Below are 18503 nucleotides of genomic sequence, written 5' to 3'. Positions count from 1 at the left end.
GGAGAAAACGGGGAAGATCATTTAAATATTGTATATGTATGACAAAATGAAATTGCCAATAATATTGGACTAGCAAATAAAATAATAACAAATAAAAAAATAACATTATTGAAACATCATATAAAATGTTACCTTTGTTATGCTATTTAGTAACTGTTTTTAAATTCCATATTATTTTGAAAGGCGGTGTTTTTGCGGTCGGAAGGATATCTGCAAGTCCTGATAACCTAAGGATTCCTTCTACCACCTCCCACTTTTGACACCTGCCTGCTGGAGTTACTTTGCATGGAAATGAGAGTTGAACCTCCTCTCTCCCTCTTGCACTTACACGCTTAACGTGCAACGTGCGTATTATTTATGCGTAGACATTGTGGCGCCCAAGGAAAGGCAGAGAAAGAGGCAAAAAGAGAGAGAGCTCTGATGCTAATGAATGAGAGCTCCTTGGTGGGGGAGAGCGCTTTGGATAAAAACGCAAGAGTGGCGCTCGGATCCTTTAGAAGTGTGTGAAGCGTCGTGGAGAGCAGACGTGCGCTGCTGCCTCTGCGAAATCCTCGCTCTCGGGCAGCTGTATACAACCAACACATGGCCAACACACGGACACTCACACAAACACGCAATCCGACACGCACACCTGTACACCCAGCGCGCGCGCAAATCGCCGAAATTAAAGCAAAGCGAAACGGAAAATGCTTAAATGTCCACGTGAAACGTGAAACGGTGCACAAAATAATCGAATAACGAAAACAAATCGAATCTGTGAAATTAAAGTGGAGTTCTTGCTTATTTTGGAAAAAATCAATGCCGTTAATCGACGCACACGGATACACACATAAACGCACACGTGTGCTTCAAAAGCCAAAACACACCGATACACCAAAACACACACACACACACGTGCATACAGAAGGCCCAACAAAGTGAAAGTAACGAAATTAGCAGCACAATTGTGAGTGAAAGTAGAGGTCCCAAAAAAAAGAAGCAAAGCAGAGAAGGAAAGGAAAGGAGCAGATTAGAAGAAGTTGCCTTAAGAAATGCATTTTGCAGCGTTAGTCGTTTAGCTCTGAAATCTTCTTCATTTCCATTCCTTGTCGTGCCCTTCTTCTTAATTAAACGAATGTGTATGTGCTTTTAACTCGGTCATAGTTGCAACAACAACAGCAAAAACAAGAAGAAGTTTAGGGTATAAGGTATAAGTAGATAAAAAACAAGCGGCAACAGCAGCCGCCAACGCAAAAACAACCTGAGCAAGATAAACACGCAAAACAAAGCGAACTGGGTCAGTGAGCGAAAAGGAGGCGAAGACGAGAGGAGGAAGAGGAGGAGGACGAGGAGGAGGCGAGAAGAAGGAGTGGCAAGGAGGAGCACGAAAAGCTCCCACAATGTTGCATGTGCTGCAGCCAAAGTGTAGCATACTTAATGGGGCAAAGGGTAAGTCACTCAACACACGAAAATTCCTGAATTCCGATATGCCACGCATATTTAACCTTGAAAACAGCTTTAACCCATAACGGGTTAGCATCACAAAAAGTAAAATATCAGCTCCGGGACGTAGGGGGGTCTCGAAACGTTCAAGGATATGCGCTGCGAGTCGAAAAGTAAATGTCGAAATGCCGAAAGGAGCAATAACAAAAGAGCAGCGACTGTGGAAGCAACAGCAACAAGAAGTGGGAAATGGAATAACAGTAAAATAAAATATCCTTGTGAATCCAGCGCTTGCAGGCGTCATTCCCTACCCTTCTAAAACTCCCTAATGTTCATCCACACCCACGCAGAAGCATTTTCGTTTAGCAAAACAGAGAGAAATACCTCAATACCTTTTGGTTTTCTTTTATAATTTTGCATTACATCATTTGCAATGGTCCAAAAGGATTGAAAGATAAACATATATATCTTGTAAAAAGTGTAAAGGAACTATTGGAATTTAAAACTTAGAAGAAACGAAATGCATTTTAAAAATCATTTTGTGGAAAGGGAAAATTATAGGTTCTTACATTTTAAAACAATAAATATTTTAAATCAAAGAATTTTCTTTAACGTTAATTAAATGATAATCGCAATTGGTTAATATCAAAATCATTTTTATGACTAATTTTTCGCAGTGCACGCCCTGCGTCCAGAGTCCTTCTGCGTGTATGTGTGTGTGCTGCCTTTGCTTGTGTGCGCCTGATGTGGGTCATAAATGTTACTCCATTTTTATGGCCAACTTGCACACGACGATGGCGCTGAAGCAGAGCAGACCAGAGCAGAGCAAAGAGCAAAAAGCAAAATGAAAGAGCTGCCAGCATAAGCAAATGGCAAGGATATAGCAAGGATATGGCGGGAATAAACCAGAATAGAACAAACTGAGCGAAAACGCAGGGAAGAGGGACATTTAATGGCCAGCAACGGCGAGGGCAGCTCCAAATATTAAGCCAAACAAATACATATAAATATTCATTAGGGTCCCCATTCAGATTTCGCTCTTTTTGGTCCCTCAGTCTTTAGCAAATTTACCAAAAATTGGAATTAATGTTATTAGCCGGAATTACGCTTTCGGTGAGCGAAAATCTTCGGTTTGGCGGCGTATTTCGTTTTGGTTTTTCGGGTCGAAAGGACCAACTTTTGTTGGCATTCGCTGGCCAATAATGCAATTGCGTGTCCTTGTTGCTGTTGCAACTTACAACTGGAATTGCAATTGCATTTCTAGTTGCCCCTCCTCCTCCCGCTCCTCCTGCTCCTCGAGTGGCAATTAGCTGGGTGTTTCGGCGACATTTGCGTCGGTCGCCGGGGCTTATATAATGGCCGTCATGTCAGCCCGTCCTTACGGCCCGCAACTGTTCCATTTGCGGTAGGCATCGCGTGACCTTGAGTGGGTGGCAGTGGGGGTTGGGGGCATGGTGGGCATGGTGGGCGGCATGCAAATCCATTGAAAGCGCACGGCTGCAGTTCAAGGCTATTTTTACGTTACGCAAGCAAACTGCAAGCACAGATACACACACACGTATAGATATACATATACGACTCTACAGATACACACCAACATCCAGGGCTGTCGGTGTGTGTGTGTGTTTTGCGTATCCTTGAGCGTCAGTTGGGCACCGGGCATGTTGCATGCGTTGACATTTTCCCCCATTTTCCACACAACCACTAATGTCCTGTTTCCTTTCCATACCTACCAGTCATGCAATATATATGACCGCCTATATAAGCGCTTCATACGCTTCCACTGACTTATGCATTCGTTTGCAATCCTTTCGCTGCCTTTTCTTCTTTGCTTACTACTCTTTGTTTTGCCTAATTAGCCGAGCGAAAGTTATGCAATCACTGCTGAAACTTAACTCCGTGCAAAAATTAAGCACTTTTGCATATTAAAAAGGATTTTTAATAGTATTCAACCTTGGGGGGTTAAGCGAAACAGAGAGCCATTAAGCGAATGCCAATTTATTTCGATATATATTCCAACCTTTTGATATATATAGAAAATCCCTATCACATCTACTAGCTGAGATTCCTTAACAAAAATCAGGCATAGAAAGTTTCATTAATGAAAGTGTTGTATGTGAAATGTGCCTTAAGCCGCAAGGCTTAGGTTGAATTAAGTTAGTGTTTGGTGCTTTTTTTGTTTCGCTTTCCGGCGATTGAAATATGTGTTAGGGGATCATAACCTACGAAACAGCCCTGATTTCACTCCACTAGATTTTCCCATGCCTTTGCCTCAATGTCATTGCATATTCGACAAGGTTTGTTTAATCGAAACGCAAACGACTCCGAGTCTATCTGTATAATATGTGGAATCACTAATATGTGGCAGGAAAGTCGCTGGGGGCGTGGCATGTGGCATTTGGCATGTGGTATGTGGCATGTGTGCGTGCTAACCTCCGACTGTCACTGGCACTGAAATATGTATGACATGAGTGCAGGCAGGAACCTAGCTGTTACGCCGTATTACTCATAATCGCAATAGATCGCCATTGAAGTCGCGCCCACACAAACTAATCAGCTAAGCAGAATGGCAGATATCACATCATTCCGACAGACAGACAGACAGACAGACAGATCTGTCCAGTAATGGTTATCAACCTATATTTGTTGTATACGAGTAGTATATAGCCGCTCATTAGGAGCAGTCTGGAGTTGAAGTAGTACTTAACTTTTGCACTTAACTCCACGAAGGCTAAAAGGGAACGGGTCCCGCGGGTGTGTTAATTTCATTAAAAAGTTGTGCATCGTAAAACTTGCTAATTGACGCCAACAGCAAACTAAACATAAACCGAAAAAAAGACCTTGTAACCGAAAAAATTATTTAACGGGTGCAAGCAAACAAACTAGCTTGTTATTACTTGTTTGCCTTGCAGATATTTACCAACATGATCGACTGACTATACGATGTAATTTTACAAATACACTCCCTTGGAATACTCGTAGAAGAATAAATAATGCACATAGTCCAGCCAAAATTACTCAACAAATAGAAGCATTTATCAGTACTTAATGGCAATGGCACGCAACTTTCATTTGCCGGGGACTTTGTCAACAATATTGAGGACGGAGTTAAGGTCAGCAATTGGAGTTGAATGTAATTTGCGACTTGTGACCTGTGGCCTGTGATTACCGCGGCTATAAATGCAAATCAACGGAACTGGGCAAACTGCACAAATGCCGCAATATAAACTTGGCCACAAAACAGGACGACGGAGGCAACTAAAAACAATTTGCCGTAATCAAAACGAAATCAGCAAAGCGCAAGCCGCAGCGTCGCAGCGGAAAGTGGAGCAGCTTTGGCCGGAAAAGCCTGGGAAAATGCCACGGCAAAATCGAGCCTTTGATGCCCTGCAAAGAAGGGATTTCGCTGAAACTAAGATAGCCATGCAAAATGGTAATCTAAAGACGAAAATCGCAAAAATAGTAAACATATTTCCCAGAAATATAAAAGTTGCCTTTATACATAGATGAATATATTTAGACGGTAAAACTTCTTATAGACATTTGGAACTTTTAAGAAAATATTGAAATCAAAAGAATTTTCTATATTAATATTCGAGAAGCATCTTGAGATTTCTTCTCTTTCATGATAACTCTTGAAAGTCAAGATGTTGTGTATATTTGCAATAGGTTTCAAGACCTCAACCCACGCCGCCCACTATCCACCACCCACTATCGTAATATTAAATTTGGAATATCCCCCAACCAGTTAGAGTAACCTTCCTGCAGAAATCATGAGAGCGGGTGGCGCCTCTTTTTCCCAGCCAAAAAACAACAGAGTCAACAGAAAGGCACGGTACTCGACTTCCGGCTGCGTCCATTCAGGTGCTCTGGTATTCCGGTTCTGGCCAAGAGGCAAAGTCCGGAGAATCGTCATTATATATTTGTTGTCACTTGAAAAATATTTGTGCTTTGCGCTTGATTTATGCTTTAGTCACGGTGCGGAGATGGCTGCAAAGTGGGCGGAATATGGGCGGAAAATGGCGAATGGATGGCAAATGGGTGGCGGTGGGTGGCAATGGGCGGCAAGGGACGGAGTGTACACGAGGTATTCAGTTGCAAATGGCAAACAATGTGGGAGCTGTGATCGTGGAAATGGCGGGCATTGTCGGGAGTCAAACTGAAAACTGTGAAAACTGGACTCTTGCGGTCGGGATATGCAAATGTTGGACGGGCAAAAAGTTAATAGAATCGGCTGCCAGGACCACCACAGAGCCATCCAATGCAGGTGTAGCTATCTGGCCATCTAGTCATCTAACTACCCAACTATATGTATTCCCCATTGACTCCGGCTCAGTTATAACCAGTTGGGATGTTTTGGGTTTGGCGGAAAGGTGGGGAAAGTTGGGATGCTTTTCCTGTCCTGTTGTCACTGGCAGTTGAATGTTTGCATAACGCAACAAAGGCCAAAACAAAAGCTGCCACAAAAAGGGTTCAACATAAATATTTTCAACCGAAACGAGTCAAACACAAAATAAAAAAAAAAATGTATATAAAGAAAATCGCATTGATGCGAAACACGCACGCACACACAAAAGGCAAGAAAAGGGAAAAGGTTTCGGTGCCGAATTAACAATTCAATTTAAACGGACTGGGGGGAAAACCGCTTGACATCTATTTTCCAGCACCGTGGTATGCGGCATTGGAGGTGGAAAGTGAAGAGTGGAAAGTCAAAAAAGTGGGGACGTACTTTGACACAGAACTGATGCCCTGGGACGGGTTCAAAGGTTGACGCACACACTTGGCAATGACAATCGTTTGTTTTGCCGTCAATTGTTGCTGTCATTCTGTTTCTCCCTCCGTTGCCTTGGCTTTCCTTTCCCCACTGACTTTGGACTCCCACTTTAATAAAGGCTTAAAGTTGCTGCAAGGGCAGCAGGACGAGCAAAGTAAAACATAAATAAATATATATGTAGAGGTATAGAGGTATCAAGGTATATAGGTATATGAATGGATAGGGCTCAAAACTTTTGCCATTTGCCAGGCCAAAAACTTTACCGTCAATCGTTCTTGTTGTTGTTCTAGCCGCTGTCGCAGGTGCTCCTTTCCCGCCCACAAGTAGCCCCTAGCCGTAGCCTGCCACGCCCACATTGCGTGCAGCGAAACTCTTTGACATTGTCATAGTCTGTCCCTTTCAACGGCGGAGTTTCATGTCCTTGCCAAGCGTGTCCTGCCCCGAAAGTCCCCACCCCCCGTCCTCTAGTTTCTTGGATGGGGGAAAGCTTTATTAAATTTTCGCTAGCTTATAATTCAAACTGTAAGCAGACAGTACAAATAAAAGGGAAATGCGGGGCGTGGCCAAAAAGAACTGGTCGCCTTTCCGGGGATTGGAGGGGGTTGTCTGTTGGCTAGCAGTCACCTTTGTCCTGGTTAATGCTCATTCCTTGGCGTCTTGGCTGTGCACACAGCGAGAATATCCGGCTAACTAACAATCCAAGTATTATCCATATATAACAAAATATTCACAATGATTTTAAACGTTCAGGTTGCAAAAATAGCATTTGAATGAGTTTTATTAAATTCCACAAAGGTTTTTCGCTGATCTTAGACTTTGAACAGATATACAATTTTCTGCTCACGTTTCGCGGAAAATCTATAAAAATATACATATGAGTAGAGAGGATGCAAGATAAACAAATGAAATCTAAGAAATTTCCATAACTCAACAATTTGTGCTGCCTACAAAGTGTTCTTTAGTATTTCTTGGTAAACGGCAAACATTATCCAAAAATAGCCTGCATAAACTCAAATAATCTGTAATTTGTATTTTAATTATTGCTTTTTTATTTCTGCTCTATTTTTCTCACGGTGCTGAGTGCTCCTTGCGTTTTTAGCTGTCTGGCTTCCCCGTGGCGTAGACGTCACCATCATTTTGTTTGCGTATTTAGATTTTAATTTGCGATAGAAACTTCTTAATAGGATTTCACTGTCTCGCTGCTTTCACTTTTTGCCTGGCTTTTTCACGGACTTGGCGTGGATTTCCTCCCGAATTTCCCGTGCTTTCTCCACACACACACACACACACACACACATGCTGACACATTAGTAGACATGGAAAATATTGTTTCGACATTCGCATTAGGTTGTCAACTGGAAGCGTGAAGCGAACTCCTTTCCGACTGCTAATGAAACTCGAATTGGGCAGCAAACATTTTTGTGCCCACTCGAGTGGACGGAGGAAAATGGGAAAACGAACTGTTAGGGAGTGGCATCGCTGCTCTCAGGGCTTTTAGTCGCCCTTCCTTGGGCTTTTCTTAATTGTTTGACTTGACTTTTCCCAACCCCCCTCCCCTTCTCTCATATCCTTCAGCTTTGCACCTTTCTTTCTTTTCGGTCCTCTTGTGGCCATCGCGGTTTTTCCTGCTGACATCGCTGCTGTTGCTGCCGTTTATTCGCCCAGGTTATCTTTCCCGACCATCCACCGACCGACCATCCACTTGCCTTGGCTTTTCCACATTTTCCTCATCTGTTGGATGCGTGGGCAGCTGCTGAATTATGTAATAAGCGTAATTGGCTTTGGCTGACAGGAGCGAGAGGGGGGAGTGGGGGGATGCGTTGCGGGGCCCAGATCATTTCGGTTTTAATTTATTGTGGCTTTGATAAGCGGCAAATGCTCGTGAATGACATAAATTACCCAAGACAATGCCTCAAGATGAATCAGTAATTTCCAACGCGCCAGCAACGTTAAAATCAATTTATGCTATCAAGACGAGGGGTGTTGGGAAGGGGGAGGGGCGGTGTAGCAAGTGAAAGTATCGATTCAATTCATTAGGTAATTGCCTTGACCCACGTGCTTACTCACATACAAGTGAGTATACATGTATTTGATGAGAGACCCTCGAAATAATCAACTCGAAAGGAAATCAATGAAAAAACCTAACCAACCGTTGCCAGTTGAGTTCCCTTTTTTGTACCCGAACCTGAATCCTTGTTGAGCACAATTAAATATCACTTAAGTGACAACGTCAAGCGGTGGGTTATGCCAGGGATATTCGGATATCGAGAGGATTGGCCTGGGAAAGTGCACAAGTTGTGGCATACCGGCATACGGTACGTATACGTAACGTATACGACATGTTGGACGTAGCATAATGCCATGGCAGATACTTGGGCCAAACACGGTAAACGTTTTAAATCATCGAACTGAGCTGCTGTCGGGCTAAAATAAAGCATATACAAGTAGTCCAATAAATACGGTTAGTTGCCGCTGACAGCCAGACATGGTAGTTGGAGCGGATTTTCCGCCTCCATTAAACTCTCGGTTCATGTTTATAATCCTGAGAGCAGCTCCTGTGCAGCCAGTGCATCCAGTGCATCCTGACAGCAGAGCAGCTGGCAGCTGCTTCCGAAACTCAAGTTTGCTCCGGATTCGGAGCATGAAAGTAGCTGAAAGGTACGACTCCATCTGCGGTGCATGATGATCATTATCCCGATGCTGCTGCTGCTGGCTGATGAGGACTTTGCACTGGGCCACCAGCACTCAAGGTACTTTTGCATGTACAGCTCGAGTCAGTCAAGCAGCAAAGAACTCTTGTCAGCTTTGGTGCGTGCTGCACTCAGTGTTGTGCAGAAGTTCCTATTCCTAGATCCTGAAATGCTTGACTCTAGTCTCTAGTTTTTGGTATATGTATAGGTTTCCCTAAAATTAGATTGGCCAAAGCTGGACAGTCTGCTGACTAAGTACTTCTTCTGTGCACTTTCCGAGGTTTCCTTTCTTATTTTATGCTATTTTATGCATATGTACACAAGTTCCCGATTTGCTGTTGGCTATTTTTATCTAGATAGACATTTAGACGGCCCTGTTGCATGTTGTGCCAAAAGCGTAGTCTGCTTTTCGGCCAACTGCGCTGACAGGGGCCAAGTCGGGTCTTCTGGCCATTACTAATAATGGGCGTGGAATGTGTGTGTGTGTGTGTGTGTGTGTGTGAGTGGGTGGGTCTCTTCCGCTTTCTTTGGCCCGCTTCGGCGTCGGCGGCGTTGAAAGTATGTCAAGATTTACGCGCATCGTTAAAGCAATGAACAACGACAACGGCAACAACGAAGGCAGTCCTAAAAAGGAGGCACGAATGAAATGAAGGAAAGTTGTTTGCCGCGTGGCACAGACGTGTGGAAAGTGTGTGTTGGTGGTGGGTGGTTGTGCCACACGCAAGCACGCTTCTAACTGGAATCTCCCTGCTCTTCAGCGCTAACGACACGTCAGTCAAAGTCAACACACACTTCAATTTCATCTGCTGCCTGCGGGGGGATGAGCCAAAAATTTAACACTGTCACTTTTTGCCGACAACCAAAAACGGGCACAAAGTACAACAAAAATGTTGTAGTAAATAAATGCGCCGTCATATGTGTGGAGCATTGCAGCGGACTGCCAAAAGTGAGGAGCTTGTATCCACTTCCTGAATCCATGCCCCAACCCCCAACCCCCCCCCCCCTGCCAACCATGTTTTTGCCCTCTTGCATATTTACTTTTCAACTTTGTCACATGCCACAGACATTCTGATTTGCGACCTCGCTTCTCGCTCCACCCGCCAAATGAATGCGAATGTGTCGAACAGCAGCTAACCAAATGTTTTATTTACAATGCCCTGCTGTGCTCTATTCCACATTTTTTCATCTTTTTCCATCCTTTTCCAAGTCATCCCGCTTGTCTGCGCTGCAGCACTTTGTATCCTTTCAAAAGGATATTGCAAATTGTGGCCAATTTTATGGAAATCGCTGCGCGAGAGTCTTATTGTGAGCTATGGGGTCTGCAAGAAAAAGTTCAGAAAAGCAGCTACTTATTCACATTTGATTGGGGATTGGCTATTTAATAATAACATTCTTTATAGGAATCTTATTTGGAGTCAAATAATGCATACTTGCAAAGCAACTTGTTTTAAAACAAGTGCATCAATGCAATATTTTATTTAGTATTTCTAATATTCTGATTCTAACTGAGAGATTGGAAATAATTTTTTTAGATTTTTCAAAGAGATCAATTTCATGTGCAAGAGTATTATAAGAGTCGTCGTGAAGAAAATCAGCATCGCTGCTTGTTTTCATTTAGTATTTGCGCATTTCCGCATTGCTGACATGACTGACATGCCAAGCGGACTAACACAAACACAAGCACACAACTAAGAAACAGTGCAGCTGCCACGCCCAGTTGGAGCTCTGCCCTGGGGTAATTAAAAGTGCTTGCAGCAGCTCCTCCTCCACTTCCTCCACTTCATTCTTTGGCCAGCTCAACTGCTCAACTCCTTCGGGCAGTTAAATTGTTCCGCCAGAATAAACCCGCTTTTGTTTTTCGACTCCACGAGCCTCATATATTTCACTTTATTCCACCCATTTTCATCTAGACCATATCAAATAATAATGCCCCTGACTACTGGACCCATTACGTATACGCAGTGTTCCGAGTGTACCGAGCTAATTTTCTATATGGTGGCATCCACATTCACATCCACATCCAGCTGCACGTTGGCCGGTCCCCAAGTGTCCGACGGCTTGCAAGCGGCACGTACTCTCTGAAAGACGGAAAATGGGTGGAAAGCCCGAGGAAAGTGGGGAAAGGGGAGATAACTTACCTGCCAGAAGCTCTGGCCGTTCTGGCCACGCTTTTTATAGATGGCATAGATGGCCCAGCCGGGTAGTTGAATCAGCCCCAAGGTGGCCAAAAAACAGCCAAAAACTGTTTGTGGGGGGCGTAGAGAAGAAAACAACGGCCGTATATAACCCCTTCCATAAAATTGAAGTACATGAAGTAGTGGACGTACCGTGTGCCAAGGTGGGATAGCCCACGCCTTTGTACTCCAGAGCGGACATGTCGAGGAGCATGTAGATGAGCACGGCGGTCATCAAGCCAGGAGTAATGAAACGCCAGCAGAGGCGCCAGTACCAACCGGTTTCAATGCCCATCATAAACTTAATGTCCTCACAAAAGCGATTAACTCCTAAAAACAGTAAGAAAAAAAACAGTAAGAAAACAATAGCTTATCCCAAGATGTATATATAAGCCTACCGTAAATCCAAGCAACAGCCACCAATTCGCCAATGGCCAGGATCAAGGCGGTGAAGGACACGCCATAGAAATCCACCAGATTCAGCATAAACTGACCGCCCGGCGTCATGTAAACGATGCTCACGGCAAAGCCCAAAACCGCCAATCCGCTGGCCAATTTCCAAATGGGCGCGGCGCGTAAGCCGAATTGATCCCGGATGACGCGCAGGATGCAGGATCCCATGCCGACGGTGCTGCCGATGCCTAGGACGAATAGCATGAGGAAGAAAAGGACCGCGAACATCTTTAGGTAGTTGTGCTTTAGGGCGCCCATGGCGCTGGCTCCTCTCGATACCTTACCTGTGGCACATACTCGAACTTGGCAATCGCCTCCGGATACGAGATGAATGCCAATCCGGCGCCGCCCTTCACCACACTGCCAATATCCGTGTTGCCAGTCTCGCGCGCCAGATTCCCCAGTATGCCAAAGGTGATGCAGCCGGCAATTATGGAGGAGCAGGAGTCCATGGTGGTGATTATCACAATGTCACTGCGGGTTGGAATAAATCTCTTGGCTTAGCTTTAGATTTCGTAATGAAAGTGCTAAGGGAATATGCATTCCAGGCTTTCATTCTGTATCTCAGCTTATCTTCTGTTATCTGAAGCTATTAAGAAGTCAATATACTCACTTGTAGACATTGCGATGGAAGTTGTTGTAGCTGGCATAGGTGATCAGAGTGCCAAAGCAGATGGCCAGGGAGAAGAACACCTGCGTCACGGCCGCGTACCAAACCAGTGGGTTCAGCAGCTCCCGCCACTGCGGCTTGAAGAAGTATATGATGCCATCGATGGCTCCTGGCAGGGTGACGGCTCTCAGCAGCAGGATGAGCAGCACCACATACGGAAATACGCCGAGGAAGTAGGCCGCCTTGCCACTGCTCTTGATGCCGCGTATGAGGACTCCACCGATGACCAGCCAGGCCACCGCCAAGCAGGCCACCAGTTGCCAGTTGGGCAGACCCAGGCCGTTGTCTATGTTGGGCAGCTCATGGAGGATCTCGCGTCTGAAAGGGAATGGAAAATATTTTCAAATATTTAGAATGCACTTAATATCAACTAACTTAAGTTAACTTTGATTTAACTATGCAGCAAATAAGCAGGAGCTTATCTTAATTAATCTAATAAAATGCTGTCAACAACTACTTGAATGCATTAAAAGTGGAGGTACTTGCTCGAAGTACAGCTGTGCCGGTGACATCTTCCCACTGCTATTTTGAGCAGCGCCATCGTGGCAATCGCTGCCCCAGCTCTCCCAGCAGCTACTCCATGGCAGCTGGGAGCCAAAGGAGGCCAGCAGGAATCGCAGCGTCAGGGCCATGATGCTGGAGTAGTATGTGATGGAGGCGGCTGTGGCCAGAACCTGACCCACCGCCACGCCCTTGAGCAGGGGCGCCATATCGAAGGCCTTGAACACGCCGCGACCCGTGAACTGGCCGAGGGAAATCTCCAGATAGTAGACGGGCCGTCCAATTACCAGCAGGGCAATCAGGTACGGAATCACAAAGGTACCGCCGCCATTCTGGAAGGCAATGTAGGGAAAGCGCCAGATATTCCCCAAGCCCACCGATAATGAAATGCAGGAGAAGAGAAACTCGAGTCCGTTTCCCCATTGCTCCGCCGGTTTTTCCCCCGGTTTTTCCGCTGGCTTTTCCGACTTGCTGGAAATCTGTAGCTGCGCCATGCCGAGAACTGTGCACTTGGAGATACCGCGTTTAACTAACCGCAATCGCTGATACCTAACAACTTGGATGCTCGGATTCAGTGTCAGAGCCGCGCCACAAATTCTATGCGGTTGATTATCTAGTTTGGGGCAGTCTGGGGCTGTAAGCTCGCAAACGGAACGCATCGTGAAATGAGTCTTAATTGGCACTAATAAAAGGTGCTAAGTGGCATGCAGATGCCCAGAGTCGGAATCTGAATCAAATTCAGAAACAGAGGCAATTTGTATACAGATCCATTAGACAGATGTTCTTTACTCTGCGAACTGGACGATGAGCAAGTTTGTAAGGGGGTAAGGCGTTGTCTACATGCTATAATACAATTCAGACGACGTAAATGGAGCCAAGTTGTGAAATTATTTGCAATGCGGCAGCTGGCTGAGTTTATCTGGAAAGGCTGCCGAGATCTTTGATTATATTTAATTAAATAAAAGTCCGGATTTATGGCAGTTCACAAACAATATTAAACTCCTCCGCCTTTCCTTTCAAAAGTAATTTCTCGAGTAAAATATTATACTTGGAGAAGCCATCAAAAAGGAGCTATGAAATTTCTTGAAAAACATTTTCCACCGAGTTGGCAACTATTTGAAGTTCTATTTTACCAGTGGTATCTCTTCAGCACTCGTCTGTCTGACAGCTTTGGAAAGTTTTTAATAATTTTCAAGAGTTTTCTAATTAACATCCCTGCCAGGCAGCAACTGAACTTGGCTAAAAAGAAGGAGCCACCGAGCCAAGAAACTAAAGCGCACTACTTTGGCTGGGAAGGAAAGGAATGGAAAGGAAAGGGATGGGATGTGGAATGTGGCAGATAGTTGGCTAAATGCCACTGAGCCGCTTGAGTGTGCCATTACGGTGACAATTTTAAATGGGTTTTTAACAACTTTCGCAGATTTATGACAATTAAAAGCCTTTGATAATGCCGATTGCCGCTGGCTTTCGCTTCACTGCGTGGGCAATTGCAATCCCCTCGTAATTGACTCTAATGCACACGAATGCCTTTCAAGCTTAACTTGTTTGCATTCAGTGGCGGAACATATCAACTACTTCAATAAGCTACAACTATTTAAAACATTTTCTTAGCTGCTAAACTCAATACTCTAGGCACATTCAACACATGAAGTGGCGCATAAAGAGCTAACAAATGGGAGTTTTGTGGTTCAACTATTTTAAGTGAGCAGCTTACGCGTGAATTTGGTCAGCAATTAAATCCAATACAATAAAATTAAATGCATAAAAATATATTTTTTCGCTTTAGAGTGTTTCGTTATTTAGTTGATTGTTATTCGAGTCGTCGCACTTGTTTTTATGGTTTTCATACCGCAATTTATCGCACATAAATTGCCATTAGTTGGGTGGCAGGCGAATGGGATGTGTAATTTCTGGGTTGGTTCTCCTGGTGTTGGGTTAATTAAAGTGCAGTGCATTAGCTTGTTGGGCGAAAAAGCAGGAAAAGTGGCGGGAAATGAGGGAAATGCGGGAAAAACGGGCTGAAGGCGGTGTGCTAACTAACTTTAATTGCGGCTGTAAAATGTTGTTACTTGCGCACGCAGATTTTCAACGAGCAGCAACAATGGCAGCGAAATGAGGCAAATGAAATTGGGAGGAAAAACTTTTTCCGATGGCAGAAGCCAAAACACATGTGTGGAAACACGGATGTAAGCATGTGTGTGTGCGAGTGTGAGCGTGTGCAAGGATCGATAGAAGGAGGGAAACTCGAAGCTCGTTTGCAGGCCCATTAACAAGAAAAAAGAAAAATAAAATGAGCGCTGCAATTAGTTTTCCCTTTCTTGTCTGGATGGAAACCCCGGCCATTCGGTTTCCGTTGGCGTTCTCTTGTTTCGGCTCTGCTCCCAACAAGTTTTCCTTTTAAATTGATTTCAACGGACTTTGTAACAAGTTCCGTTTCCGCCTCACCTGCCTATGTATTGGTAATTCAAACCACACACACACACATATGTGTTTTGTCCCGTTTAAGTTCGCAATTTTCCAACCAATCAGCTTTTTGCTGAGCTTGTCAAATGTCACGTTTTTTGCTTGCTTCCCATTTGAACTCGACTATTTTCAGTTACAATCCGATTTGAGTTCATATTTAATTTTAAATGAATTTTTAATCAACTTGAATTGAATTAAAAAGCGTTGTTTGCGACAGCTCGCAAAAAAAAATGATACTTCTACCTTGAATTCCCTTAATTGGCCTGCCAATCGTAGAAATTGGAGCCCTGCGGTGATTGGGCTGTAAATAAATTAGCCTCATTTATTATTGAATTGAAAATGCGTTAATATTAATTATAAATTTCGTTTCATTCATTCCATTCTCGTTGCAGGTGCGTTGCCCAAGCGGAAATTAACTTTCGGTGAGTAGAGAACCAACGCACATAAGTTTTTCCAGCGATGTGTTATGCTGGCTTATGAATCGAGTACGTGTTGCAGGGAAACTAACTGGCTTTTCTACAGTGTGTAGCAACCACGGTTTAGCAGCTCCATTACAGTGAAAAAAATGGAGATATTAATATAGTAATCCTACATCGTTAAAACTACCTTTAAATTAGTATAGAAGCATACATATGTAGCTATTATACGTTTTTATGCGCTAAGGGTCCTTGATCTGTATATCACATTTATAGCCCATATTTTAACTATAGATAAAATATTAAATGGCATTTAGGGAAATATTCTTCAAATATTTCCATTAAACATATTTTCTACATTTTTTATAACAAATAGCTAAATTCTACAGATATAGGAATCGTGATACATTGTATTCGAAGTTCGAACTCCTTTTTAGTTAGTCTTCCTGATGCCGAGCACCTCTTTTCCTGAGTGCCTAACTTGAATTTAAAGGGTTTTCGGGGCAGCAATCAGTGCTTGAGCTGCTTGTGCGGCTCCCCTTGTTATTTGTTTCGCTTAGCGCGTGCCTCAATTATGAGCAAGGTAACATCCACTTGAATGCATCGCGCTGTGGCAGTGGCTGTGGTGGTGGTGGTGGTGGTGGTGCCACCAACGAAGCAGCAACAGTAACGGCATTGGCAACTTAGTTAGTTGCCCCGGCCAAATGTCAAGGGATAGAAGGTGGAAACTCTGGGAAGCACGCGGATATCCAGGGAAACCCGGCCAGCGGGTCGGTTGGGTGAGCGGGTGAGCAGATGGTGGAGCAGGTGGTGGAAACTCCGGCCAAGTGTTTAACCCAGTTTGCAGTTCGCAGTTCGCAGTTTGGCGCACAGCTCCTGATCCAGGTTTTGTGGCCGCCTTTGTTGCCATTGTTGTCGATTGCCACTGCTTTCGCTTCGCTTCGGTTCGGTGCAACTCAGTTCAGTTCAGTTTTGTTTCGTTGTTTGCCGCTTGTTTGCTGCTCTTGCACTTGCGGCACGTAATTGTTGCAGTGCTTGTTATTTTGCCATGGCTGCTGCAAAAGTTATTAAAATGAAAAAGCCAAAAGCGAATCGATTATGCCGGATGCAGCAGCACGGCAACGTCTCTCACAATTGCACCAACTTTGCGCCACGCAAAAACTTTTATTTCGGCACAAAAACGCTAAAATGCGAAAGAGAAAAACAACAACAAAAAAAAATAGGAAAAATACCAATAGAAAAGAACGAGATGAGAAGGGAAGTAGAGGAGAAACTTTAAATTGACATCGAATGGCAAAACCGAAAGCTGCTGTGGCAATACCTAACAAAAGTGAAAAGTTGTCGAAAGTTTGTTTTTCCAAAAATGATAAGCCTCCCCTTGCCCACACCCCATTTTCCTTTAGACGGAGTCACGCACACTTTTCGATTAAGCGCAGAGCGCAAAAGACAAGAGTCCAAAGAAAATGGACCACGGGGCGTATGAGTAACGAGTGCTAGCAACAACACCGACCACGGGGCGTATGAGTAACAAGTTCCATTCATTCATTTTTGTTTCTTTATTTTGGTATGCACGGCCAGCCATGTCTATGGCTTTGTGGGTAATGCGAGTTTAACAACTGAATTGTTGACTGACATTTAAATTTGCCAACACAATTTGCATTTCTTTCTCTCTTTCAACTCACCGCCTCTCCTTAGCCTGTCACTTTGGTCCTTCGGCTTTGTGTGTGTGTATGTGTGTGGAATTTATGCAAATAATAAGCATTTCCTTTCTGGTGTCTCCATTACTTGCTTGCCACGTCTAATTTCCACCAACTTTTTTTGGTGCCCCATGTTCGTGTTTGAGTTGGCAAACAAATTTCAATTGCAAGTTTGGTGGGGAACATTTCTTTGCTTTTCCTTTGACTTTGATGTAATTTAATGTGGCATTTGGCTTGCACTTTGGCTTTGGTATTTGGCCACATGTACCACTAGTATCACAGCACATAGCGAGAGCGCAATTAAATATGAAAAGTAATTTTCATTGTTAGCCAAGGAAAAACTGGCACAGCTCTTGGGGGCACTGGAAATCCATTCGTTTTCGACTTATCTGCATTTCGCCGTTGACAGCCAAGGAAAAGGAAAATGGCATGGAAAAAGCACAAGCAAATGCAATTTGCATGCCAAAAAATTATTTTATAGCAATCTCGCAATCTGCTCTGGCTCTTTGGGGTTCAAAATGAAAATGGTGCAGTCAAGAAAAATGTCTTTGGCAGCCAGTGAAACGTACTTAAATTCAACTTGACATCCTCCCATTTCTGCACGCCCTCAACAAGTGTCGCTTTTTAGCCAAGCTCTCTTGGCCTGGCCAACACAGCGTAATTTTGCAGCGTAATTGGCAGTGAAAATCTCCTTTGGCCTGCCCACCCGGCGTATGCGCAATCTCATTGTCAATCGCTTGGGACGCGGCACATAGTGGTGGCATTGCCTTATTAACAATTATTTGCCAGCATTATGCTGGCATTTGGCCAGGATGTGGAGGCATGCCTGTTGTGGCGCTGACAGCCGACAACTGACACTTGAGGCGTCCGCTTTGCCATTTACCATATTTACGCTGTAAACGTTATTTATTCGCCGCCCTCGCTGCCAAACGGAGCCAATTTGCTGGCGCTGTCAGTTAAGCCACTCAACTTTGATATTGTCAAAATGTAGCACGTTCAAAGTGTTAACCAGTTCAGAAAGGGAGACAGACCATCACCCCCACAACACTCCAATCCCCTGCAGCCTCATCATGCGAATGGGTTATGGGAAGCGCCTTTTTGGCCAGATTTTGTCGGCTTTAGTTAAGAGCGCATTGCCACACAAAGTGGCTTTTTATCAAATGTCCTTAGTGCCCTTGCACACACACACACGCAGACTTCTTTGGCTTTTGTGGCATCTACGTGCGGAAGGGGCGTGGCCAGT

General features: G+C 44.2%; 2 protein-coding genes across 6 annotated transcripts in view; one reads left to right on the top strand and one right to left on the bottom strand.

The window, feature by feature from the left end:
* Positions 1-207: 207 nt before the first annotated feature.
* The window catches only part of LOC122615167 (centrosomal and chromosomal factor), a 36771-nt gene continuing 18475 nt past the window's right edge, over positions 208-18503 (top strand). Inside the window, exons 1-3 of one of the 4 annotated variants that reach the window (XM_043790099.1) lie at positions 208-946; positions 1159-1428; positions 15540-15569. The gene's annotated coding sequence lies outside the window, so the exon portion shown is untranslated. Of the gene's footprint in view, positions 1429-15539; positions 15570-18503 lie in introns of all 4 variants that reach the window. The other 3 variants (XM_043790097.1, XM_043790098.1, XM_043790096.1) reach the window with 3 other exon arrangements.
* LOC122615166 (sodium-dependent nutrient amino acid transporter 1) lies at positions 10758-13591 on the bottom strand. Of its 2 annotated transcripts, XM_043790095.1 has the most exons (7): positions 12670-13584; positions 12127-12501; positions 11798-11987; positions 11459-11741; positions 11214-11390; positions 11025-11128; positions 10758-10964 (listed from the first exon to the last, which is right to left on the bottom strand). In XM_043790095.1, exons 1-7 carry the CDS (start codon positions 13341-13343, stop codon positions 10875-10877), a joined length of 1893 nt encoding a protein of 630 aa, XP_043646030.1. In that variant the 5' UTR covers positions 13344-13584; the 3' UTR covers positions 10758-10874. The 2 variants fall into 2 exon arrangements, 1 of the variants encoding a protein (XP_043646030.1); XR_006325782.1 differs by lacking the exons at positions 10758-10964; positions 11025-11128 and having other exon boundaries at positions 11253-11390; positions 11459-11701; positions 12670-13591.

The sequence above is a fragment of the Drosophila teissieri genome, chromosome 2R (assembly GCF_016746235.2).
Source record: "Drosophila teissieri strain GT53w chromosome 2R, Prin_Dtei_1.1, whole genome shotgun sequence".
In the NCBI taxonomy this organism is placed as follows: Eukaryota; Metazoa; Arthropoda; class Insecta; order Diptera; family Drosophilidae; genus Drosophila; species Drosophila teissieri.
Note: the sequence above shows the minus strand (reverse complement) of the source record. Positions and strands in the feature narration are given on the sequence as shown.